Source organism: Notolepis coatsorum (assembly GCF_963971535.1).
Source record: "Notolepis coatsorum genome assembly, chromosome: 2".
In the NCBI taxonomy this organism is placed as follows: domain Eukaryota; kingdom Metazoa; phylum Chordata; class Actinopteri; order Aulopiformes; family Paralepididae; genus Notolepis; species Notolepis coatsorum.
In genome coordinates, this window is record NC_140166.1 from 70,136,262 (window position 1) to 70,164,003 (window position 27,742).

General features: G+C 40.1%; 1 protein-coding gene across 2 annotated transcripts; it reads left to right on the plus strand.

Annotated features, from left to right (window-relative positions):
- Positions 1-5,872: 5,872 nt before the first annotated feature.
- On the plus strand, positions 5,873-26,204 carry LOC311246675 (myosin heavy chain, fast skeletal muscle-like; the record flags this gene model as incomplete). Of its 2 annotated transcripts, none has more annotated exons than XM_084336855.1 (39): positions 5,873-6,079; positions 6,170-6,313; positions 6,406-6,562; positions 6,651-6,678; positions 6,776-6,884; positions 6,988-7,080; positions 7,168-7,231; positions 7,312-7,410; positions 7,534-7,637; positions 8,168-8,306; positions 10,862-10,980; positions 11,181-11,330; positions 11,438-11,608; positions 11,703-12,003; positions 12,224-12,294; positions 12,389-12,476; positions 12,585-12,702; positions 12,782-12,905; positions 17,546-17,682; positions 17,776-18,031; positions 18,139-18,381; positions 18,470-18,646; positions 19,593-19,738; positions 19,853-19,943; positions 21,063-21,452; positions 21,539-21,665; positions 21,747-21,865; positions 21,961-22,157; positions 22,250-22,433; positions 22,525-22,690; positions 22,805-22,929; positions 23,079-23,387; positions 24,464-24,667; positions 24,773-24,898; positions 25,244-25,414; positions 25,524-25,628; positions 25,750-25,845; positions 25,946-26,077; positions 26,184-26,204. In XM_084336855.1, the coding sequence occupies 39 exons, from the start codon at positions 5,873-5,875 to the stop codon at positions 26,202-26,204; spliced, it is 5,808 nt and encodes a 1,935-aa protein (XP_084192981.1). The 2 variants fall into 2 exon arrangements, with proteins under 2 accessions (XP_084192981.1, XP_084192982.1); XM_084336856.1 differs by having other exon boundaries at positions 6,173-6,313.
- Positions 26,205-27,742: the final 1,538 nt, after the last annotated feature.

The following is a 27,742-nucleotide window of genomic DNA, read 5'->3' on the forward strand; positions in this document are numbered from 1 at the left end:
TGAGCGCCTGGAGTGGCTGATTTACCAACGGTAGACTCGGTTGATGAAATATGAATTCAGATCGCTAATAAAAAATTAAAACGAGAAAAAACGAATATTCTCGTTATGGTCATTCAACCTGCGGGGGGTAAACCCGAGAAAACTCGGGTTGGGCATCCAAAGTGTTAATGCTAACATTGAAGTGGATGGTGGGCATTCAAGCACTAAATGTGCGCCCCCTGCTGGGCACTGAAAGTGTTAAGGCTGGAAATCCAAAACATGGACATCGTCTGCTCTTACTCATTGAGCTGCACAAGACTTGATTAGGTTTATTTCTAAATACGTTAATTAACATTTCTGTGAAATGACCAGATTTAGCCTGCTGTTGCAACTGCTGTCAGTTTCTTTAATAATCCTCTCTCTTTCCATACTTTCTTCTGACAATGTCGAGCACTGTGTTCTCACAACATTCACTCAAAAGGATATCGCTTTCAGTATGTCTTTCTGCCTTATTGGGGACCAAACTCATCTCGTCTTACTTTTCACCTTGCTACCTAACTAGGAGCCTTTCTAATTAGGTACCTCTGGATGTAGAAAATAGAAGAAGCATTAGTTTGAAACATGCTTTACATTTACATTTAGTCATTTAGCTGATGCTTTTATCCAAAGCGACTTACAAGTTCTGTAGGACAAGTCAGCAGGAAGGGCACAACTCTCTCTCTCTTCCTCCCTTCATCTCTCTTCCTCTCCCTCTGTCCGTCTGTGTCCGATACATTCCAGCAGTCTTTCTGACTGACATGTTCCTCTAATGACCTCTGGGAGACGGCCAGACATCGGTTTGGCCACAATGAGGTATTTTGTGTCGCGGGCCAACCGGCATGTCAAGCCTGACTTCCCTGCCAGAACACCCATGACCCTATCACTCCCATTCAGCGCGGGTGGCTGTGTTATGCTAGCTCATCTGAAAGAGTTAACCTCAAATTAACTCTGCATGCTTGCTGACTGGGGGGCGGGGGGTACTGACATATCGACACTTTTAGAGAAAATAATGACTTGTGTAGCCTAGTAAACATATCTGATGTAAAATAAATGTTTTATGAATGAATGATCTTTATGGTACAACGAAATTTCAAATGCAACCCCAATCAACACAGTCCTAAGATAATAAAAACAAGAGTGAGACATAAATAGGGGGGATATAAAATAGGGGGAGTGATCGGTAGGAATCAGAATGTATCTATTATGTAAACTTATATACATTATATAGTACATTAAATAAATAATATACATTATATGGCGTATTTACAGGGGAGTTGAGCATGAAACTGTACTTTTTATAAGCATATAAACATATGAACTAGTAACCCCTAGCCCCATCCATCCCTCTGCTAAATCCCAATTCTAATACTCTTACACTACAGTCGGGGGCTCAGCCGGACCCAGATCTGCTGTGCTCCCACTACCTGGTGACAGTTCATATCCACTCTCATAGGGATAATCCACCCTTCTACAATTAGTTGTCATACAAAAAAACAGAATACTTTTATATGAAATGCTTTTTTCTGTTTTGCTCCTGAGAGTGTGCTAGATAAAAAATAGATAAAGTATAAAATAGAAAGTCAAAAGTATGTAAACAAGTGTAAACAAAAGTGTTCAATATACACATATACAATACAGAGTAGATTTTTTTTGTAACCGAGTTACAATACAATATACAGTACAATGCAGAAATGGGATGAGGTACAACTTAGGGTAAGGTGCAATGAAGTATGAGTTGTAGTGCAAATCTCTTTACCAATTAATATAAAGTGTGTTAAAGTGGGTAAAGTGGGTGCTACAGTGAGTTGTTTATTTAAAGTGAGTGTGTACGTGTGGATGTGTGTGCTGTGAGTGTATTTGATGGTTTGTTACATAGTGTTATTGTCGTTGAGCATCCTGATGGCCTGGGGATAGAAGCTCCTTCTGAGTCTCTCTGTACTGGCGATGAGACTCCGGTATCGCTTGCCTAAGGGTTATGTGCAGGTGTACAAGCAAATATATATAGGGTTGTATGTAACTATATCTAATTACAATCTAATTATAATCCTGGGTGTGTGTCTATCAGGGTAAATGGCTGGGCTAGTGTAATGGTCTGGGAGCACTTCATGCCTACCAGGGGCGGGCCAGTGGCAAATAGGTGTCACAGCCTTTTTTGTGCTCACATGACCTTCTCTACAATTACAGTGAAATGCTTGGTTCTGTATGAGCCCCCTGAGAATGTGCTTCATACAGTAAAAAAAGTTTAAAAAAAATATATATATTATAATAAAGTACACACACTATACAAAACACTATAACACTAATACTACCCATGAGGTCCTGGGTTCAATTCAAACCTGGTGCCACTTACTGTATGTAATGTTTTCATATCTAGAAGTGTACTGCTTTTAACTCTACACCCAGACTCCACTTAAAAGGCAAGTCTTCATGATTGGCTTGGCTGAGAGTAGTCTGTGAATAGGAAAAGTAAAACTAAATCGAGTACACACATTCCTCACTTGATTAAAAACAAGCTGTAAACACTAGTTCTCTGAGTCCTCCATATAGAATTCTACAAAAATGATTTACTACTAAAGTATGAAATGAAAAGTAAAAGCACATGTTCACTTTGTCTCCAGGAATGTTTGCTATTCTTGATTTGAAGTGAATCATTTTAATTAATGACCCAACCCTGTGTTTATTATGAAAACTTCTTATTTAAAATTGAATCAATGCAGGTGTTTGATAAATATAGTGGAGAGAGAACTGTTATTTTCTTTGAAATATAGCAGAATAATATTTTCCCTAATGTGTAATTACTCTGGTAAAGTACCGAAATAATCTACAGAAGTATAAAGATTACATACCTTATCACTTTTCAAGGATAAATCTACAGAATAAGTCAGCCATTTAAACACGGAAGGTCAGACAAAGACGGTTGTAATAATATTGTAAATCATCCAAAAGCAGTAGGGCTTCATGCACTAATCGTGGTTATGCAAACAGACATATTCTGTTTACTCTATTTGAACTCAATACATAACTAAACAAGCTTGGGTTTTACTATTTTGAAATACTAACCTCATTAATGAATATGACATGCAACTAATCACAAAATAAAACAAGCTGATGAAATCAAATAAAGTAGTAATGTAAATCTTCCCAGATTATAAATACATGCAACATTACACCCACTGGGAAGAAGTTAGACACCCGCAGTAATATATTTTAATGACTCTGATCATTGCCAAGAATCCTGTTATGGTTGCAATGTTGTGAGCACCCTGGGTTTATTAATAGAGTTCTATGTCAATGTGATTAAGATGCTATATTATATGTTATTATATATTAGGATATATTATATCTTAATATGTGAAACAATTATTGAACCTTTATTATGAAAACACACGTGTTATCTTGTTGATTGTAATATTTTGTAATTGTATTAACTATTAATGCAGCATTAAATCCACTGAATGCAAAAATTTAACATGTTGTATATGAATAAATGAAAATGAAATACACAAAAAAGAATCAATATGGTATAAAGGCACATGATCTAGCACCACAGTAGTGGGTGATGATAAAAAAAAGCAAATATAAATCAAAAACCATTTGACCTTTTTGAGGAGATGCCCACATTTAGTTTTTGCTTGGCTTGCAGAGTCAGCTCTATATAAGACCGTTGAGAGAGAGATGGCGGTAGTGGAGTGGAGTTCTGTTCCAGCTGGCGGTAAGTGACACAGATGCTTCAGCTGCCATTCACAGTGAAGGAATTGCATGGGAGATGTTTCAGTGCTATTCATTTCATCACAATATTTGTCTTCGTTTTAAATGTATAAGGGCATTTTCCAGTATAATGTTTTCCAGTACAAATTACTATGTGACATAACATATTTGTATGTATTTAACTTTTAATAAAATTGTCAGGGTGCTATTTCATTCAAAATGGTCTATATTATTAAAAAAAATTAAATACTATGCAAGGAACACATTTTTAACTAAAACTAAACTAAACATAATTAACTAAAACATGCAGTATTTTGTATGTATGTACACAGTAAATATATTATGTAGGGGAGAACGGGGGACGTTGTCACACTTTTTACTCTAGTGTGAATTGCTCATAATCAAAACATCTTTCAATAGTTATTCCTACATTAGATTGAAGCTTAAGATGTTGGCTTGAAATGTGTATCCCTCTCATTTTCCAATGTATTGTAACAAAGAGTTAATCATCTATCAAAGACACTCTGACACATTGTGATAACTAACCCCATCATGGGGATGGTTGTCACACACTATGGGGTTGGTTGTCACCATGTGTTTTAAAACTTTTAATGGGGAAATCTTAAAAAGAAGACAAGATTTAGATTTCAGATAATAATTGAAGAAGTGCGTCTTTAGTCGACGGCGAAAGATTGGATGGGTTTCGGCTGTCCTAACTGGGGTGGGTAGTTCATTCCACCATTGTGGGGCAAGGACTGAGAATAGACAAGAAGGCAGAACTAAATTTTAAAGTTTAATTGCATTGACAAGTTGACAAATACATAACTTAATGCATTTTAATGAACATAAACAGGAAACGCATCTTTAGGCCATCCTATATAACAAAATAAGAACACAATAAATCGGCCTAACAATAATAGCCTACACAACATGTGACAACCAACCCCAAATAAAATGTGACGACCAACCCCAACTGGAATGTCTTGATAGCATCAAGGCTAACAGCCATCTAACAACTAGTTAGCTAGCTAACAACAATCTAAACTATAGCTATCCCATCACACCTTTTAAGGGTAATAATTGTTTCATTATAAACCAATTGTGTAAAAGCCTAGAAGAAAGATACTGAGGAGCGGAATATTTACAAATGGACATGAAAAACACAAAAAGTCCTCTCACCTCAAATTCAGCTGTTTCACTCCAAATATGACAATGTAGGTGAACTCTGACCCCAATTCTGGACATTTAAATACCAAAGTATGGGAGACAGGATCCTCTGGTGGTGAAATATAATGAATGTGACAACCTACCCGTGTGACAACGTCCCCCGTTCTCCCCTATGTATCATGAAAGACGGTATTGTAAAAATCCATACCTTTGACGGTATACCTTCATATTTGGTATACCTCCCATCCTTCAAATAATTGTTCTTTGGGGAAATAATATTGGGGATGTGTCCATAATTCAGTGTGATCAAATTTAAATTAATATACTGGGGGAAAAAACATATAACTCAAGTAATAACGGAATAACATTAATACATGATTATTCTCTCAAGCAGGGTTCTACATTGTGAAAAGTTCTTCTGTGATCTGGTAGCAACAAGGTAAGAACAGAACATCCTACAACCTGCCATTATTTCTCCAATAGTCTTCTGCAATCTTTACCCCAGTGGGGGTTCAGAGTGAATTTAGTTTTGTTTCCACATCCATAAGTTGGTCCTAGTGTGGGTTGTGAACTTAAAAATTGTCTTTCAGTAATATGCTACAATAGAAAACAAGACTAACATTTATTTTTGTTATATGGGAGATGTGGCTGATATACCAATACACTGCATGCAATATAGTTATCTCTTGTGCCAAAAAACTGGCGTCATGATAGACATCCAATGTACTGCAACCTTTTAGTCGGTTCAAACTAAAATGAACAAGGACACAAAGTATCAAAGATGCAAAGAATGGTGACATTAATAGGTATACTTCAATGTATTCATGAATGAGTGGTCAATGAGGTCTAAATATATATACACATAAGATAGGAGAAAACATGGTATCTTTTTGTCAGTCAAATATAAAAGCAGCATGTTTGTTAGTTTTAATCTTAATGTACTAATTATGTTTTTGTCTGTTGACAGGAAGCCGCCACCATGAGTACAGACGCGGAGATGGCCATTTATGGCAAGGCCGCCATTTACCTCCGTAAGCCAGAGGCTGAGAGGCTTGGAGCTCAGACCGCACCCTTTGATGCTAAGGCCGCTGCTTACGTGGCTGATAAGGAGGAGCTGTACCTCAAATGTACTATCCTGAAGAGAGATGGTGCCAAAGTCACTGTCAAAGTGCTTGACACTCAGGAGGTAAAGTAGGCTGAAGTGTTTCATACAGAATTCAAAGCAATACAACTTGCAGATGACTCGGTAAACTGAAATTGTGTTTCTGTATTTCAGGAGAAAACCGTTAAGGAAGATGATGTTCACCCTATGAACCCTCCCAAGTATGACAAAATTGAGGACATGGCCATGATGACCCATCTCAATGAAGCCTCTGTGTTGTATAACCTCAAAGAGCGTTATGCCGCATGGATGATCTACGTAAGATATTCTCAAATATGAGTAAAAGGTGCAATATTGATTAATGAACCTTAAGATAACTTACTGTAAATGGAATGTCTATTCCCCTTCAGACCTACTCTGGGCTGTTCTGTGCCACTGTGAACCCCTACAAGTGGCTCCCAGTGTACGATGCGGATGTTGTAAATGCCTACAGAGGCAAGAAGCGTATGGAGGCCCCACCCCACATCTTCTCTGTCTCTGACAACGCCTTTCAGTTCATGCTTACTGGTATGTCCTGGTCATGAAAATCCTATGAATTATTATTTTTGGTTTGGTTAAACAGATAATAAATATGTATTTTCTTTACCTTTCACAGATAGGGAGAACCAGTCTGTTCTTATCACGTAGGTTTCTCATCTATTGTTCATCAAAAATATCAATATAATCAAAATGATTGAAATTAGTTTGTGAGTTTCTCTTAATTCAATTATCTATACACAGTGGAGAATCTGGTGCCGGAAAGACTGTGAACACCAAGCGTGTCATCCAGTACTTTGCCACAATCGCAGTGGGTCCTGGTGCAGAGAAGAAGAAAGAATCAAAGATTCAGGTAAAATACTGAGAGAATATACTGAAAATGGAAACCACAGACATTTGAACAAAGAGTGGACATTTACTGATATGATTGTTAAAATGTGAAAATGTAATTATAGGGGTCACTGGAGGATCAGATCATTGCAGCCAATCCCTTGCTGGAGAGTTATGGTAACGCAAAGACCGTCAGGAATGACAACTCCTCTCGCTTTGTAAGTTGAATATTTTCTTTTCTATCAAATATCACTTGGGCATTACTTGGTTACACAATAATAACACTGTTGTGGTCTTCTGAAAAGGGTAAATTCATCAGAATCCACTTCCTCCCAACTGGCAAATTGTCCAGTGCTGATATTGAAACATGTAAGTATAACATTCACATACAAAATTAAACAAGTGACATTATTAGTAGGCTAGATATTTATTATGACCAAACCTCATAGATCTGCTGGAGAAGTCCAGAGTGAGCTTCCAGCTTCCAGATGAGAGAGGCTACCACATCTTCTACCAGATGATGACCAACCACAAGCCTGAGCTGATTGGTGAGCTGAATAACTGATTAACCGATAACTGATATAACTCATCTTAATTGTCAACAACAATGGTCCATAATCATTTGACGGAAGCAGATCTAGTCTAACTTATTTGATGTGTTTCCACACCAGAAATGACTCTCATCACCAGCAACCCCTATGACTTCCCCATGTGCAGTCAGGGTCATATCACTGTGGCCAGCATTGATGACAAAGCGGAGTTGGATGCCACTGATGTGAGTGATGTGTAGTAATCTACCTACAGATGTTCCAACTTATTATATTATTTTGTATGTTTAAATGTTAATTTAAGAATAATTACATTAGGCTACATAAAATTATGCACTTTCTCAAATTGCCATAAGATGGTAAATGACTTAGAATTAATCTGACCCATCAGATGGTTTGTTACACAGAAGAACCATCTGGGAAGTATAGTTAGCATGAATTTTCAAGATGAAAAGCAAGTCAATACATTGCATTAAAGCAAAACAGCAATGATCGCTTATCCACTTATCCAAAACATTTTAATTCAAAAACCTAGTTGGCCTGAAGGAAGCACTATGGAGCTCAAATTTAGAAGGCCTTCAATTCAACACCAAAATTCTAATTACAGAGAAATGTAGCTGACATATCCAGCTTTCCTTGCTCTACAAGTGTGCCTTTAACCCACTAGTCCACAATAAAGCTCTTGGTCACTTGTCTGCATGTGGCTGACATTCTTATATATTTTTTCTTTTACTTATTTCAACTTCTTTTCATACAGGATGCTATTGACGTTCTGGGCTTCACTGGTGAAGAGAAGAATTATATCTGGAAGCTGACTGGTGCTGTGCTTCACCATGGCAACATGAAGTTCAAGCAGAAGCAGCGTGAGGAGCAGGCTGAGCCTGATGGCACAGAGGGTGAGTATTAAAACATAGGTTCACTATTTTTCAAACCAGCCCTTATGTTGCTTTCCATCATTTATAATCATGCATCGCAAAATCTCACTGATAGATTTAGTGTTGAGAAACATATCACTCCACTGCAGCTTCTCTGTGGACTTAATTCAGTCTCAGTATAATAGGGAGGTGTAGTGGTTACGTCATTTTCGTTTTTTCCTGTTAATGTATTTCCCCATTGCCCATTTCTAAAACGGTTCATTTAAAACAAATAAAGCATGGACATTGGCATGGTGTACCTTTCTGTGCGTATTCATCCACAATCTATAGCTCAACATGAAAATATTTGCAATTAATCGTAAAGGTAGCAAAATAACAACGTTTATGTTTTCGTTCGCTGGGAAACTACACTGCTATTTGGCGCTGCTGACTGACGTCACCACAGCGTAGACGCCTGGCTTTAGTCGCAGACCTAGGATCAGATTTCCCTTACATTCCATAAGCTTAACAATTTGTACAATGGGAAAATAACTGACCCTGAATCTGTGGCTAGTATCTCTCTGGTGATCATAACCATTTATCAGATGAAGCCAACCACCATTTCTAAAAGCAACAACCACGTTATCATTATTTGTATTCACTGCATATTAAATCACTGTAAATACTAATGTAAATCATTGTTTCGTTGTACATATTGTGTATAGTCTATAACGTTATTGTTTTTACGGCGGGCTCTACATGCCCCAATTTAAAATGGTTATCTCCTCTTTGTATACTTTTGTCCTCACAAACAAAGTATTCTGCCAGGGAACTTATAGACACGACAGTAGTAGGCCTAGTTATAAGGTTTTTGAGCTTGTAACGTTCACGCTAGTTAGCTATCGTGGTATCAGACGGCCGTGACGTGTAGCTAACTAGCTTGCTAGCCGGCATGATGTGTGCAGTCGGTGCACAGGTCTGAGAAGAGGACCTGCACATTTTACTCTGTCCCGAAATGCCTCTACATGCCCCGATTTTAAATGGTTAACGACAGTAGACATTGCTAACGTCTAGTACGTTTAGCGAGGTAACGTTAACGTTAGCTAGCTAGCTAGCTTGGTATCAACTGGCCGTGACGTGGATTAGGCGACAGCACTGAACAGGCTGCCTAGTGAACAACAGGCTGCCTACTGGTAAATGTAGTTCTTTTTTTACGACAAATTAAAAACCTTATAACTACCTTTATTTCAACCAAAAATGCTTAAACAATAATGTTAGTGGTAGAAGGGAACTCATTTTGTGCAAAAATGCAAGCTTGTCAATTTCCATGCGGCACAATTGTTACAATAGCCGATAATCCATTTTCCCAATGATAAATCCCTATACGGGTGGAACAACCAGTGACGTCAGACTACACCTCCCTATTGGGCTTTACTTTTATAGTTTAGACCTTCAAAAACCATGATAAATCTACTTTTTGAACTCACAGTATATGTTTACAGTAAACGTTTGACTGAAACACAAACCATGCTTTCTATCAGGTTATATTGACTTTATATTGTAAATATGTTCCCTTGGCTACATCCACGCAAGAAGCAAACATTGTGCTCCTACATTTTTCTCCCCCAAGAGGAAAAACTATAGTTTAATCAAAAGAAGGAAAAATCTACAAATGTTTTATAATTAGCCGTAACTCCAATGGAATACATACATACTACAAGAGACAAGATACAAAATCACAGTCTGTTAAGTCGAGGGAAAGTGTTCAGCCTGGTCATGATGAATGGGTTGGGTTCAGATTGGGCAATTATTGGAGGATGCTGCTTACACCTAAAAAAAATTTACATTCACAATCCATTGTGGTAATTTTCTTTTAAAAATTCTAAAATAACATGATCGTTTGAGCAAGTATCATGCAGAATTTTTGCAAGAAAACATTTTCAGTGATACAATCCTGACTTTCACACAGGCACATTTGCCTTGGGCTCTGTTTTTGTTCAAGTATTATATTCCATCTTTGCTATGCTAGTGTGACTCTATGGCATCATGCTGTCTCTTTGCTATGCTGAACCCTAGGTATTATGCTATCCAGGCACGTGCACACATAGAGGCCAATGGGTGCTCGAGCACCTGCCGTTTTGAGCCTCATAAAAAAGTGCCCTTACATTTTTTTATTTTTTTTTTATTTCCTTTTTTTTCACCGTTGCGCATATAGACTGCCCTTCCAACTGAAAAATGTCAGGATAGGTCCGCGGACCTATATATTGTATGCATACTGTAGCGTGGGTGGTGATGGTGATGATGATGATAGAAACCGCTGTGGCGCATACAGTTGAATGCTGGTATTATACTCACTGAGGGACACGAAGAAGTGAAGTCCGATGGGATTTGGGAATCTCAAATACAAATCGGGATTGGAATAAAAAATGCATTTATATTAAACAATAAAGAATATACAGCATTTCTTGGGGTCTGTAGGGTAAGCACTTATTCCCTCCCCCCTGAACATTTATGGAGATGTATGGGTCATTTAAGTCAGTGATAAAGATGTCTATTCCTGGATATTTCTCCTGAATGCGTTTTATACACATTTTCAGAGGCTGACAAAATCGCCTACCTTTTGGGCCTGAACTCTGCTGACATGCTGAAGGGTCTGTGCTACCCCAAAGTGAAGGTCGGAAACGAGTATGTCACCAAGGGACAGACTGTGCCTCAGGTGAGCAAGATACATTACATCCTTCCCCTTCTATGTATTTCACACACAGGTTACAGCAATTATGTTGCTTCACATTTTCCTGTATACACTATTTCCAAAGTAACATTTTGGAGAGTGTGTGCAAGTGGCAGACTGACAGCATTGGAGTGCTAATGTATGTAGATACATGCATTTTAATTCAATCAAATACATTTTTTCAGGTCTATAACTCTGTTATGGCCCTGGCCAAGTCCATTTATGAGAGGATGTTCTTGTGGATGGTCATCCGTATCAACCAGCAGCTGGACACCAAGATGCCAAGATCGTCTTACATTGGTGTGCTGGACATTGCTGGGTTTGAGATCTTTGATGTAAGATATGCAATTATAGCAATCTATAGACTGCCTAATTTTATGGAACGACATTTCCTCAAGTAATGTAGGAGATTAGGCTAATATATATTTCCCCCAACTGACAGTACAACAGCATGGAGCAGCTTTGCATCAACTTCACCAATGAGAAACTGCAACAGTTCTTCAACCACACCATGTTTGTCCTGGAGCAAGAGGAGTACAAGAAGGAGGGTATTATCTGGGAGTTCATTGACTTCGGCATGGACTTGGCTGCCTGCATTGAGCTCATTGAGAAGGTACACCATAACGTTGTGACTTATTGAAATATTCCGTAGAATGCCACAAGGTGTGTCTAAATGATCTGTATATCTCTTTTCCACTTTTATAAAGCCCATGGGCATCTTCTCCATCCTTGAAGAGGAGTGCATGTTCCCCAAGGCTTCTGACACTAGCTTCAAGAACAAGCTGTTTGACCAACATCTTGGCAAGAACATAGCATTTGAGAAACCAAAACCAAAAAAGGGCAAGCCTGAGGCCCACTTCTCCATGGTCCACTATGCTGGAACTGTGGATTACAACGTCACTGGATGGCTGGAAAAGAACAAGGATCCACTGAACGATTCGGTGATGCAGCTTTACCAGAAGTCTTCCGTTAAACTGCTGCCTGTACTGTATCCTGCTGCAGTGGAAGGTACGTCATTATGAGAAATATACTTTTAAGTGTGATTATTAAGATTTGTACTTTGGTCTAAGAGACAATTATCTCAACTTCTAAGTATCCTCTGTGTCATACTAATTGTATTTTCAATGCTATCAATTAAATTACATTGTCCAACAAAAATGTCCAGCATAATTCCATTTAGATAATAATGTTGAATCTATAAACTGATGATGTATTATCAAATTATTAGAGACTGGTGGTGCAAAGAAGGGAGGCAAGAAGAAGGGTGGCTCCATGCAGACCGTGTCCTCCCAGTTCAGGGTAAGATCTAACAACAACACTTGTTGACTTTTTGGAATTAAATACAAATAATTGCTTTTCATGAATAATATTTGGTTTTGATATGTATCTACAGGAGAACTTGGGCAAGCTGATGACCAACTTGAGGGCCACCCATCCTCACTTTGTGCGTTGCCTGATTCCCAATGAGTCAAAGACTCCAGGTACACTAACAGTTAACATGATGTCTTATTATGATGTGCTTTAGTGTAGTGGAGTGGTAATGAGTCATTACATTGTCGTAATAATCGTGAAAAAAATCTTCTCTGTAGGTCTGATGCAGAACTTCCTGGTTATCCACCAGCTGAGGTGTAATGGTGTACTGGAGGGTATCAGAATCTGCAGAAAGGGATTCCCTAGCAGAATTATCTATGCTGACTTCAAGCAGAGGTATCCATTAACTCTCAACAAATTTTGAAACTTACAACTACCTAAGTGCTGAACATGACCATGAACTCTTTCACAAAAGGTACAAAATACTGAATGCCAGTGCCTGCCCTGAAGGTCAGTTCATGGACAACAAGAAGGCCTCTGAGAAGCTGCTTGGTTCAATTGATGTGGAACACGAAGATTACAAGTTTGGGCACACCAAGGTAAAAAAAATACTAAATGTTGATTGACTTAATTGAATATGATGGCCTGAGAGAAGTCTCAATACTGACTGTATGGAGGGTGTCCAGTATAACCTAATAACCAGATAATTACATATAATTTATTTTCTTAACATACCAAACAAGTCGTTGTATTTACCTGCTGAATCCATTTAGACTAAGACATTTCTGAGTCGGGTACTGCCCTAGTAAATGGACTGCAATTATACTGGAGAATTTACCCCTCTGATTCATTTGGGTTGGTGTGAACACTGGAATCGAACTTGGGTGCAAACAACCACATTCTGGTCCACCTGTTTGAGGTGGGTCTCAGTCTGCTTCCAAGGAAACCCTGGAGCGGTTTGTTTGATGCGTGAAAGCAATCTGAAAAATATACCTGAAAACTGAACATTTAATAAGCTGATTGGACAGTTTTCCATTTATTTCCAAATATACTGTACACTCTTTCATCATCTAAAATCACAATGCTATTATTTCCACTGTGAGGTCAAAATAGCCACATAATGTTGTGATACTAAACAAACCGTGCATGCATCATTCATATCACAGTAGTGTGTGTATAAGTAATCACCACATTTATTTTTGTCAGAAACAGTTGTGATTGACAAAATGGCAAAATGGCTGTATTTATATAGCGCTTTTATCAAAAGCGCTTTACAATTTGTTCCTCACATTTTACCCATTCACTCACACATTCACACACTGATGGCGGAGGCAACCATGCACGGTGCCAACCTGCTCATCGGGAGCAATTATAGGGTTAAGCGTCTATAGCTCAAGGACACTTCGACACCCTGGCCTGGGAGGAGTGGGAATTGAACCGGGAACCTCCAAAAGACTGCTCTACCTCCTGAACCACTGTCGCCCCCACGACAATGTATGAGGTGCCGATTGGGAAACAAGTCTGTCGAATACAAGACACCACCTATCCAGTTATCCTGCGCGACCCAGTTGGTCCACGCACGCCGCCTAGTTGGTGCGCCGATTGGGACAAAAGCCTGTCGAATACAAGACACCGCCTATCCAGTGTGCGATACCCAGTTTTGGTCTGCCAGAGAGGACCAAATGGCCCGCGAGAGAGGCCCAGATGGGTCCGCGCAAGGCCAGATTAAGAGTTCAGAGGCCTCTGGGCCAGACTCTTGTGGAGGCCCCCACACACACACACACGTGCACGCACGCACAGTGGCGTTTTTATAAAACATTGGTGGGGAGGGCGGCTACGTGGTGCAGTGGGCAAGGCGCTCACCACGAATACTGGAGACGCTGGGTTCGCCTGTTCCACATTGCTTTCAGTTTAGCTGGTCGTCCGTACTAATACACATTGGCAGTATTAGGGGGTGGGAAACTGATGGGTAGGGATCGGGCGTTGTGGACAGCGACTCCTACAGGTCGGTTGGTGCGCCTGCGCAGTAGAATCAGGAAGCGATGGGGGCGGCGCCCCTCCAAAGCGCAGACCCCTGACACTGAAAGATTGCGCCGCGCAGGTGAAAAAGATGTGACTGCTGTTACCTCGAGTATCGGAGGGGACTCGTGCTATGTATGACTTAGTCCACATTGCAGCCGGCTTGTGGGAGGCAAGAAACAGCGTTCGAGACAGGGGAGGGTTGAATTGGATGATACGAAATTGGGATGGGAGAAAAAGTGGATAAAAAAAAATTAAAAACATTGGTGGGGCAGCCACTAACCAAGACTACATACCAGGCAAACTACAGTAATCAAAATGACAGTAATCGTTGTTCACAAATTTCGCACCACATATCAGGCATAGGCTACAGGTAAGCCTGCATTGTTAGTCGTGAAAGCAAATTAATCTGTCCACGCTGAATTAAACCCTCTATTTTCCTCAGACTTTCCTTTTTTTGGATTTATCCATGGTTAGCTTACTGGGGGGTCGGAAACTCAAGATTAGTCACTTGCAGACGGCAGGGAGAGGCACGGGGTGTGATGTACTGTATATTTTAGTTGATGAAATATTTTTGTTGACTAAATATTTTAGTTGATGAAATATTTTTTCATTTCAGTGTCACAGTATGACATCGATCTTCAAAATAATAATAATAATAAAAAAAAAAATTTAAAACAAAAAACAAAACAAGAATGTGGAGGCCCCTCGTCACTAGAGGCCCACGGGCCGCGGCCCAAACGTTAATCCGGCCCTGGGACCAAAACTGGGCCAAAACGTATTTAAAAGAATAAAGTGGTGTACTCCTGAATTTCCCCAAGGGGGCCAATAAAGGAATATCTTATCTTATCTTATCATTCACTTCCACAATCAGATCAGTCAGCATTTGCGCATGTTATATGATTGTTTCCCACCTTCCCACACAGACAGAATGTCGGGAATGGCTAGAAGAATAGAAGTTGATAGAATTCTTAACAACGGACAAAAGGCACTAAAGAACACTTAAATTCACACCCTTTAATTAATGAAGCAAACTATAATAATTTATAATAATAATAATAATAATAATAATAATAATAATAATAATAATAATAATAATAATAATAATAATAATAATAATAATAATAATAATAATAATAATAATAATAATAATAATAATAATAATACACTGTTTGTATAGCACCTTTCATACAAGAATTGCAGCTCAAAGTGCTTCACAGCAGTACAAAAAGACAGGCATAAAATGAGCACAACATTGGCAGATCAAGAGCAATGCATAAAGTGCAGACATAAAGCATAAAATAGATAGCAGTAAAATAGACAGAGTCAAGGTAAGACATAGAACATTAAATCACATCGTTTTTCATATTAGGATCTAAGATCTAGGGTTAACTCGCCGAACGTTGAGCGCTAGGACCACCGAAAACCAGAGTATAGTCGGGTTTTCATCGTTGTTTCTTTTATTCGATATTTCCATTCATAAAGACATGCCGGCAGCCTGTGTTATCACTGGGGATGGGTCTGGGATCTCAAAAGTCCAATACCGCCGCCTAACACCTTGCGGCCGCTATTGCACTCCATTTGAAACGATGTGGCTTGGTGTCTGTCATTTTGGAAATGACACCAGACAACCCTGAAACTACACTCATATTCACGACGGTATAAAACGGAAATGTATGGATGGAAAAATGATCTGTTTTTTGCATCTTGACCGGAAGAAACTCAATGACAATTGACTATATTATTAGATCCATAGCTATAATATATAATATAGCTTTAGGCCTGCAAACACAGCCACGTTATCCCCATGTTAAAAGGCGCTGGCCTTTCAACAGTAACAGTAAACAGCGCCATCTGGCGCTGAAAGTGTTAATATGCGTCTTTGTTTACGGTTTGATTATCACTGATACAAAGTAAAATAGTGCAGTGCAATAAAATAGTTAGTAAAATAGAATAAAATAATGCAATAGTGCATTGCAATAAAATAGTTATCATCGTATTTTTTCAGGAGGCCGGTAAGGAGTGCATTACAGTAGTCGAGTCGGCTTGAGATAAAGGCATGGATCTGGTTTTCAGCTTCCTTTTGATTTATAAATGGCCGTACTTTAGCTATGTTTCTAAGGTGGAAGAATTATGTTTTTGTCAACTTGTTGATTGTGATTTAAAGCTTAGGTCTGAGTCTACCATAACACCAAGACTTAACTCACTCAAATACAGTGTAGTGGATAGACTACAGATGGAAATTAGTTTCTGCTAAATCTGGTGCAAACATATTTTCATGTAACAATGATTAATTGTCAAAAAAAAAATTATTTTTTATTATTATTTTTTTAATAGATTCAGGGCTTTTCAGAAAACATTCAGGGCTTGAGCCCAAGTAGCCACCCCCTAGCCCCACCCTGAAGTGGCTGGGTGGCGTAGCGGAGATTGCGCTCGTCACCAATGCAAGAGACTCCGGTCTCGAATCCCGATGTCAGCATTGCCTGCGGCTTGAGCCAGTCGTCATACTATCTCAATTGACAGAGTTAGAGGGTGGAAGTCGATGGGTGGGGATTTGGACGTTGTGGACAGCGACTCCTACAGGTCGGTTGGGTGACGCCAGTACAGCAGAGACAGGAAGTAGCAGGGGCAGCGTGAGCCTCCCATGCGTTACTCCTCGCCACTGAGAGTCCGCGCTGTTCAGGTGAAAAGATGCGACAGCTGCCTCCTCGTGTACCGGAGGGGACACGTGATGCTAGGCTTCTATCCTCACTACAGCCGACCAGTGGGAGGCATAGTCTAGCAACGTTCAAGACAGGGGAGGGGAGAATTGGTCATACGAAATTCGGATGGGAGACAAATTAAAAAATAGGGAGAAAAAGTGGATAAAAAAAAAAGAAAAGAGGGTGAAGAAGGCTGGGAAAGATCAATTGGAAAACAAAGTAGCTCAGAACTGTGCATGATCTGTGCAAACCAAATTCAGTCATTAGCACTCAAAATGATGTCCAATGTTTGTTTTTTAATTGGCAATATGAATATGAAACAAAAGCAAAATAATACAACCTGCCAAAAGAATAAAAATGTCACGTAGGTAGGGAAATTAATCACATGATAATTGTTTCAGTGATAATGTCATCTATGATAAATCCATGCCTGAGTTTTATTTAAAAAAAAATGCTGGCATTATCCCATAAAATAAAAACCAACAAAGTCATAAGAATATGTCATTCATCTTATTCAGGTGTTCTTCAAAGCTGGTCTGCTGGGTGTCCTTGAGGAGATGAGAGATGAGAAGCTGGCTAGTCTGGTCAAAATGACTCAGTCTCTTTGCCGTGGTTTCCTCATGAGGAGGGAGTTTGTGAAGATGATGGCGAGAAGGCATGTTGAAAACAGCCACATTCTAAATACATTGTTATGTTAAAAAACATGCTAAAATGAATTTTGAATTGAACAGCAACTCTTTTTTCACAGGGAAGCTATTTATTCCATCCAATACAACATCCGCTCATTCATGAATGTCAAACACTGGCCATGGATGAAGGTTTACTACAAGATCAAGCCTCTTCTACAGACTGCTGAGACTGAGAAGGAGCTGGCTAACATGAAGGAGAACTATGAGAAGATGAAGACAGACCTGGCCACTGCTCTGGCTAAGAAGAAGGAGCTGGAGATGAAGATGGTGTCTCTTCTCCAAGAGAAGAGTGATCTGTCGCTGCTAGCGGCATCTGTAAGTAGACTTCATCTGTCTAGAAACTGTTGATATATGTAAATTATAAACTGTCTCTCTGTTTTTGTCATATAGAGAATAATATTATCATTATTATTGTGCCCTAGGAATCAGATAATCTGTCAGATGCTGAGGAGAGATGTGAGGGACTTATCAAGAGTAAGATCCAGCTTGAGGCCAAACTCAAAGAGACAACTGAGAGACTGGAAGATGAGGAGGAAATGAATGGTGAGCTGACTGCCAAGAAGAGGAAACTGGAGGATGAATGCTCTGAGCTCAAGAAGGACATTGATGACCTGGAGCTCACCTTGGCCAAAGTGGAGAAGGAGAAACATGCCACTGAGAACAAGGTTCATAAGTATTTTCTCTGGCTAAATTATCAAACGATAACAAGATGATCATTCATTTATGATAACATGATTTGTATTCCTTATTCAGGTGAAGAACCTGTCTGAGGAGATGGCCGCTCAGGATGAGAGCGTTGCTAAGCTGACAAAGGAGAAGAAAGCCCTCCAAGAGGCACATCAGCAGACTCTTGATGACCTGCAGGCAGAGGAAGACAAAGTCAACACTCTGACCAAGGCCAAGACCAAGCTTGAGCAGCAAGTGGATGATGTGAGTTATGAGTTCTATAAAAATGTTGAAGAAAACAAACAAGCAATTTTAGATGAGCTGTGACCAATTTGTCATCAGGAAATTTTACATTTACAGTTTATTGCTGCCTGGGAATGTTTTAACCTGAACACGAGATCCATTATCTTTATGCAATTATGTAATTGGCGGACCAGTGTTGTAGACTAATGATACATGTAGCTGGATATATGTACAAAGTACCATGTCGAATGGACTCTGCAGTGTACAATTTATTGCTTTTCAACGTTAAACATTAGCGCCACCATCTGGGTTATTGGTGTGATATTTAGAGTGAGAAATTGCCACATCAAAATCTTTGTGGCAAATTGAATGTCTCTATTATATGATTTTTGTGAATATCACCATCATGTGACTGATTCACACAAACCTTTGGACATCTCTTTACTATCATGGAGCAAGCATGTGTGTCAAGTGTGGTGTCACTTCCTGTTTACAGTGCCTTTTTCCAAATTCGATTAGGAGTAGCCATCATACAGAAAGACCTAGAAACTTTCAGGAATACACATTTCAAGAAGCTGTGCTCTTGATGCCACACAGCAAGCGTTGTGAGAATCAGGTGAATAGTCAGGCTTGGAGGAGTGGTGGAAAGATTCTAAATGGCAGAAAATGCAATATGGCAGACATGGGTCATCCTACTGGTGAAGTTGTAGAAAAGGGATAGCTTGGATGAGCACAAAGTCTAGTGTCAATCAGATTTACGGTGTTTATCTTTGAATGTTTGGCAACGATCTGATCAACTGGCATGAAATGTGATGTGTTGTGTTGACACACCAATATCTATCATTATGTCTTGGCAAACTATTTATTAACATTTTGGGATGGTTCAACCGATAGACAAATGTATACTAGCTGCTTGGTTGCATCTAAAAATCCTATTGTTGACCAATTTCTAAACTTAAATTCACAGCTTGAAGGTTCTTTGGAGCAAGAGAAGAAGCTCCGCATGGACCTTGAGAGAACCAAGAGGAAGCTTGAAGGTGACCTGAAACTGGCTCAAGAATCCATCATGGATCTGGAGAATGACAAGCAGCAGTCTGACGAGAAGATCAAGAAGTAATATAGATTGGGTTTCACTTATATACTGTACTGTATATTTTCTCATGCATGACATAATATACTGTGTGAAGATGAGGTGACTATACTGTTTTTTTCTCATGAATCTTATAGGAAGGACTTTGAAACTTCCCAGCTGCTTAGCAAGATTGAGGATGAGCAGTCCCTGGGTGCTCAGCTTCAGAAGAAGATCAAGGAGCTGCAGGTGAGTACCATTATATTTGACCTCTTTCGTACAACATATTCGCCAAACATTAGATTCTGATTGGCTGAGAGTATGGCATTTATTCATTGAATCCACCAAAGTAGTGCCAATAAGTAGTTTCGGTTCTAAATCAATTCCGAAATGTACAACACAACTGATTACTATTGATTTTCAATTGTAATTTACTTTACCCTTGCAATGACACTCAGTAGCGAGAGAGAGCCACAATCTGAGGCTATAGCCAAGATACAAGATTTATTATTGCCAGTGTTGGTACTAATCATTTTGTTATGATGTGGCAGCTATGTCCCAGCCCAAAACCACCAAGGCAAAATGTGTAGTTGTTTGCTGGAACATTAAGTAAGGGATAATGTATAGCTACGAGGACATTGTCGCAAAATAATTGACCGACACGGAGTTTAAAATACCGAGCCGCCTTGAGTATAGCTATACATTATCCCGCTTATTACATGGCTAACTTACTAACAATATACCTAATTCATTTTACATCGACTCGCAACACTGGTTCTGGCTCCGCTCATCGCTCCGCCCTGTCATCGCCGGCAGCCGGCAGTGTCTGATTGCACTGATGTCAGTGGGCTTGATTGCGAACAGCTGCGCACAGCGGTCATTATTGTTCCACAGAGGTCCGTTATCGGGTAATATCGGACCTCTGACGCGCGCTATTGACCAATCACAAGCAAGCATTTCGGCGATTGTGAAAACGCCATGTAATAACAGTAAATAATGATTCCATTGCATAGGAATCTAATGTTTGTGAATAATTGTGTTCCATGCATTAGTTAGATCTTCAGGTATTGCCAGGAAAACAGAGATATCACTAGCTAAATGATTTTATTTTCAAAAGTTAAAAAGTCCATATTTTCCACGTTTTTGTGGAAATTATATTATTTGATCGTAAGCGGTTGTATGAAAAATGTACTTGGGCCCAGGAGTTACAATTTAAATGCCCTTTGTGCAGAGTGTAATGTGTGACACCTCTGTGTTGTGACATTAAAGAGTGCTACACCTGGCTGCTCCTTCATTTCCCTTCAATGAACCTATTGTCAAACTTATGAATTGCAATCACTCATCATATGAATTTGAAATCATTTAAAGGCCCGTATTGAAGAGCTGGAGGAGGAGATTGAGGCTGAACGTGCTGCTCGTGCCAAGGTTGAGAAGCAGAGAGCTGACCTCTCCAGGGAACTGGAGGAGATCAGTGAGAGGCTTGAGGAGGCTGGTGGAGCCACTGCTTCTCAGATTGAGATGAACAAGAAGCGTGAGGCTGAGTTCCAGAAGCTGCGTCGTGACCTTGAGGAGTCCACCCTGCAGCATGAAGCCACCGCATCTGCTCTCCGCAAGAAGCAGGCTGACAGTGTTGCAGAGCTGGGAGAGCAGATCGACAACCTCCAGCGTGTCAAGCAGAAGCTGGAGAAGGAGAAGAGTGAATACAAGATGGAGATCGATGACCTCTCCAGCAACATGGAAGCTGTTGCTAAGGCCAAGGTATACTAATCTACACAGTACATATACATTCATGTGTAGAACACATGTCTGAAAAAATTACACAACCCATTCAATGTGATTAACAGGGAAATCTTGAGAAGATGAGTCGCACCCTTGAGGACCAACTTAGTGAACTGAAGGCCAAAAGCGACGAGAATGTGCGCCAGATAAATGATATCGGCGGTCAGAGAGCAAGACTTCTAACTGAGAATGGTGAGTTTTTTTTTTTTTTTTACTCTAGCATTTTATTTTTTTACTCTAACGTATCTAAAATAAATAAATTTTCAAAATCAGGTGAGTTTGGTCGTCAGCTTGAGGAGAAAGAAGCCCTTGTCTCCCAGCTGACCAGAGGCAAGCAGGCCTTCACTCAGCAGATTGATGAGCTGAAGAGGCAGGTTGAGGAGGAGGTTAAGGTGAGCAGAATCTTCTCAAAAAGGTATGACAGATCTTTTTCTTTGAATTATTATTGTCTCTAATTAAATTGTACTTATTTCAATAACCTTTTTAGGCTAAGAATGCCCTTGCCCATGGTGTTCAATCAGCCCGCCATGACTGTGACCTTCTGAGGGAGCAGTTTGAGGAGGAGCAGGAGGCCAAGGCTGAGTTGCAGCGTGGCATGTCCAAGGCCAACAGTGAGGTGGCCCAGTGGAGGGCCAAGTATGAAACTGATGCTGTCCAGCGCACAGAGGAGCTCGAGGAGGCAAAGTAAGTCAATGTTGTTATTTTTTACTGTACATCTCAACAAACATAGTTAATTACATTTCATAACATTGTTACATTTAATAATTGTTCACCAGGAAAAAGCTGGCCCAGCGCCTTCAAGAGGCTGAGGAGCAGATTGAGGCTGTGAACTCCAAGTGTGCCTCTCTGGAGAAGACCAAACAGAGACTCCAGGGTGAGGTGGAGGACCTCATGATTGATGTGGAGAGGGCCAATGGTCTGGCTGCCAACCTTGACAAGAAGCAGAGGAACTTTGACAAGGTACATTGATATTCATGACTTTAACTAAGGACATGTAGTGAGAATTTGTGCCTCCAAATACTAGGTTACATTTCTCTAAATGACTTTGCAGGTCCTGGCTGAGTGGAAGCAGAAGTTTGAGGAGGGCCAGGCAGAGCTGGAGGGAGCTCAGAAAGAGGCTCGTTCTCTCAGCACTGAGGTGTTCAAGATCAAGAACTCCTATGAGGAGGCCCTGGACCAGCTGGAGACCCTGAAGCGCGAGAACAAGAACCTGCAGCGTGAGTCCGTTAAGAAAAAGAACTGTTACTTAATACCATGATAGATGTAGATGAACACATAGCTAGGAAAGCTGCAATGTAGTGTTTCTAATCCCTGTTTTGTGGTATCTACAGAGGAGATATCAGACCTGACTGAACAGATTGGTGAGACTGGAAAGAACATCCATGAGCTGGAGAAGGCCAAGAAGACAGTAGAAACTGAGAAGACAGAGATGCAGACAGCCCTTGAGGAAGCTGAGGTACATATTATCTTAGCTATCTCTACATTATAATGTTATTTTGTTTGTACATTTTGTTTTCACAGTTAATCAAATAATGTATATATATATATATATTTCCATTACATTCGAAAGTGAACCAGGACTATATATTGGATGTATATTTTTAGGGAACTCTGGAACATGAAGAGTCCAAGATTCTGCGTGTCCAGCTGGAGCTCAACCAGATTAAGGGTGAGGTTGACAGGAAGCTGGCAGAGAAGGATGAGGAGATGGAGCAGATCAAGAGGAACAGCCAGAGGGTGATTGACTCCATGCAGGGCACTCTGGACTCTGAGGTCAGGAGCAGGAATGATGCCCTGAGAATCAAGAAGAAGATGGAGGGAGACCTGAATGAGATGGAGATCCAGCTGAGTCATGCCAACCGCCAGGCTGCTGAGGCCCAGAAGTCACTGAGGAATGTTCAGGGACAGCTCAAGGTACTGCATGAGGAACCTTTGTATTACGCTGTCACAGTATTGTCCTCTATATGCTAATTAATCAGTGATCCAAAATATGAAAGGTTTATATGTATGTCACATTCTTAACTCATTTACTGCCACACTGTTTTTCCATCTTTACTCCCTGGCGCTTTGTTATTGACCATTTTCACAATGTTTGCGGACCCATCGTATATTCTATATTATAGCTATGGAGACAATAGTATGGATCATTTGACAGACACTATTTATACTCCAACAGGGACAAAACTGTTTATTTCTACATACCTTCGTTTGTGCGCTATACCACGCAAAAAATCACCCCGTTTCACAATAATCCAGGCTGGTTTTCTAGATTGTGAGATATAGTGTTTTGTGCGGCGTATGTGCAAATCTCGCGGCTGCTCGCCTGAAACCTATATTATTGCCACATCAAAGGTAAACACTACCATGTTTCTTCACAAAGCCGTGGGGGGGGGGTTCCGACGCTGCGATCATTACAAAAGCATGTTTTATGATGGGTTCGGTAAAATAGACGTTACCTTTGTCAGTCTCCACTCTTACTCCAAGTGTCTTGAATCACAACAGGATCGATACATATAACGTTAGGTGGTCCTCATCCGTTGTCTTCTTCTAGTCTGCTCGGGCCAGACTATACCACGGAGCCGAATAGGTTTCCTCTATAGTTTGACTATAGTATTTTTATGATTTACCAGAAGTGCTGAGTCCAACATAGTCTGGTGGAAATGCACCTTATCACCCATAATCATCATCCATATAATCTGTTTTGTCTTAGAAAAAAAAGAAAAGGAACTAAAAACGAGATATCTCATTTTTGGCGCTCAACCGCTGGCTCTCAGAAACAAGATATCTCGTGATTGGCGCTCAATGAGTTAATTGCTGTTTACATTTATTTTTGTATTACTGTTGATGTCCCCCACTTGCATGAGATATTGTAAATTAAGCTCCAATTCCACGGCTGCCTGAAGCTGAAAAGCATGTATGGCATACCCTTAATTGTAGCCACATTCTGACCTTTTGTGATAATTTCAGTCACCTATGTCTTTTAACATTAGGATGCCCAACTGCACCTTGATGATGCTCTCAGAGCACAGGAAGACCTGAAGGAACAGGCTGCCATGGTTGACCGTAGAAATGGACTCATGGTGGCTGAGATCGAGGAGCTGAGAGCTGGTCTGGAGCAGACAGAAAGAGGCCGCAAAGTGGCTGAGCAGGAACTGGTGGACGCCAGTGAGCGTGTTGGACTGCTGCACTCTCAGGTAAACAAACAACATTATCTGATCATTTGTTTTTAGGCATGTGTTTCTTTGGGTTATGTGTGAGCCATCCTTGAAACTCTTATCTGTATAATGTTTTTCTTTTAGAACACCAGCCTTCTGAACACCAAGAAGAAGATTGAGACTGACCTGGTCCAAGTCCAGGGTGAAGTAGATGACAGTGTTCAGGAAGCCAGGAATGCAGAGGAGAAGGCCAAGAAGGCCATCACTGATGTGGGTTTACATTTCATATGAGTTTCTTTATGGCCAAGAAGGCCATCACTGATTTGATTTGAAATCTTTATTTCGAACATCTAAATAAATACAAACAATATAAAATCAAAACAAATAATTGATCTCAAGAAATTAAATAAAAAAATAAACAAAAGCAAAACATAACTCAATTTACATGTTCGAAAACATGAAACATGAAACTGATGTGGGTTTACATTTCATATGATAGTTTCTTTATGGCCAAGAAGGTAATCACTGATGATTTAATTTCTTCATGTAATTTCAGTCAACAATGTAACATTTTCTCATGACATTTCTAGTGAATACAAATAATTTATCTTATAGGCTGCCATGATGGCTGAGGAGCTGAAGAAGGAGCAGGACACCAGCTCTCACCTGGAGAGGATGAAGAAGAACCTGGAAGTCACAGTCAAGGACCTGCAGCACCGCCTGGATGAGGCTGAGAATCTGGCCATGAAGGGGGGCAAGAAGCAGCTCCAGAAACTGGAGTCCAGAGTAAGATAAAATAATAGCCACATGTCAAGATATATATTGTTGAACTAATGTAGTCATCTGTACAATTACAGAGAAACGTGGATTCTTAATATTTTATCCAATTCTGAAGGTGCGTGAGCTGGAAGGAGAGGTTGAGGCTGAGCAGAGACGTGGAGTAGATGCTGTTAAAGGTGTCCGCAAATACGAGAGGAGAGTGAAGGAACTCACCTACCAGGTATGTCATGTTCACATTCATGACAACTTGGTCATCATTAGTGTTTCTTTTGACTGAAGGAAAATATTGAACGATTGCTAACTCATTTAGCTGATTCATTTTAATTCCTTGCTTCCATTAGACTGAGGAGGACAAGAAGAATGTTGCCAGGCTGCAGGATCTGGTCGACAAGCTGCAGCTCAAGGTTAAGACCTACAAGAGGACGGCTGAGGAAGCGGTACGTTGTTTTAAGTCAAAATGCTCTACTTGTCTTTCTTCATGCTTTTCATTCTACTCTTAGTATTCCTAAGTAATACTGATCTATGAAACTTCCACAGGAGGAGCAGGCCAATGGTCACCTGTCCAAGTGCAGGAAGGTTCAGAATGAGCTGGAGGAGGCTGAGGAGCGTGCTGACATTGCTGAGTCCCAGGTCAACAAGCTGAGAGCTAAGACCCGTGACTCTGGCAAGGTAAATGTGAATATGTTATCTGTGAACATTCATACAGTGGATTTTAAGTATGATAAGTCTCAAAACCTTCCATTGGATATTGTCTCAATATCTTTATCTTTTCCAGGGAAAAGAAGCTGCTGAATAAGCCTCCAATCTGGACAATTGAAAACATGTTATATATTGTACAGTAATATGACAACATTATCTACTGTATTTCAATAAATGGTACTTCAAAATCATTTTTTTATCCTTTGTTTCATTACCATGTCCAACCAGTGTTAATTTCGTCAGCTATTTAACATTTTTGTTTTAGTCTTAGTCATGTGTCAAATGCTCTTTTTCGTTTTCATCATATTTAGTCACCTTCATTTATTTTTCGTTTAGTCAGTTTTAGTCTGAGCAATTTAGTCTTCGTTTAGTCTTGATATGTCTTTTTTGTTTAGTCTCGCCACTCAGTTACAGCCTCATAAATTGGTGTGAGCAAAAAAAGCTAACGTTAGTACTAGCTGGTTAGACTTATGTAAGCTTTTTAATGTGTTATATTGTGGTGGATCAACATAATCTACAGTAGTGATCCGTCATGCAGTACTGTAGGGAAGAAAGAGAAGAGAACAGGATCGATACATATAACGTTAGGTGGCCCTCATCCGTTGTCTTCTTCTAGTCTGCTCGGGCCAGACTATACCACAGAGCCGAATAGGTTTCCTCTATAGTTTGACTATAGTATTTTTATGATTTACCAGAAGTGCTGAGTCCAACATAGTCTGGTGGAAACGCACCTTATCACCCATAATCATCATCCATATAATCCATTTTGTCTTCTTCATAATATCTAGCTAGTTCGATCTAGGCGATCGCCATTGTCGAACGTTAGATTGCTGTAGTTTGCTCAGTGCTGCCATGCCACTGCTGGGAGTGCCCTAGTGATCCCTAGTGATTTGGTTGTGCTCAGCCTGCAGTTCATAAGGTAGGCGATACGGCCACCTGTCTGGATTCAATCGTCATTGCAGGTCCCAGCCACACTCACAAAGGCCGATGCGAGTGTTTAGAATAAGAAAATAGAATAAAAGGAAAAAGGAACTAAAAATGAGATATCTCATTTTTGGCGCTCAACCGCTGGCTCTCAAAAACAAGATATCTCATGATTGGCGCTCAATGAGTTAATTGCAGTTTACATTTATTTTTTTTATTACTGTTGATGTCCCCCACTTGCATGAGATATTGTAAATTAAGCTCCAATTCCACGGCTGCCTGAAGCTGAAAAGCATGTATGGCATACCCTTATTTGTAGCCACATTCTGACCTTTTTGTGATCATTTCAGTCACCTATGTCTTTTAACATTAGGATGCCCAACTGCACCTAGATGTACATAAAATCCATGAAAATGTTCAGTCTGGCTTTAAACCGCGCCATAGCACCGAAACAGCCCTCCTGAGGGTTCTTAATGATCTCATACAGGAGGCTGCAATTCGAAACTGGCCACCGTAAATGTCCAAACCCCCCCACCCCCACCCCCTCCTAATAGACAGTCTCCTCCCCACCGTATGTATATTTCTCTCCCACCCACCCACCCCCTCCTAATGTACAGTCTCCTCCCCATCGTATGTATATATTCTCTCCCCACTGTATGTATATTTCTTTCCCACCCACCCACCCCCTCCTAATGTACAGTCTCTTCCCCA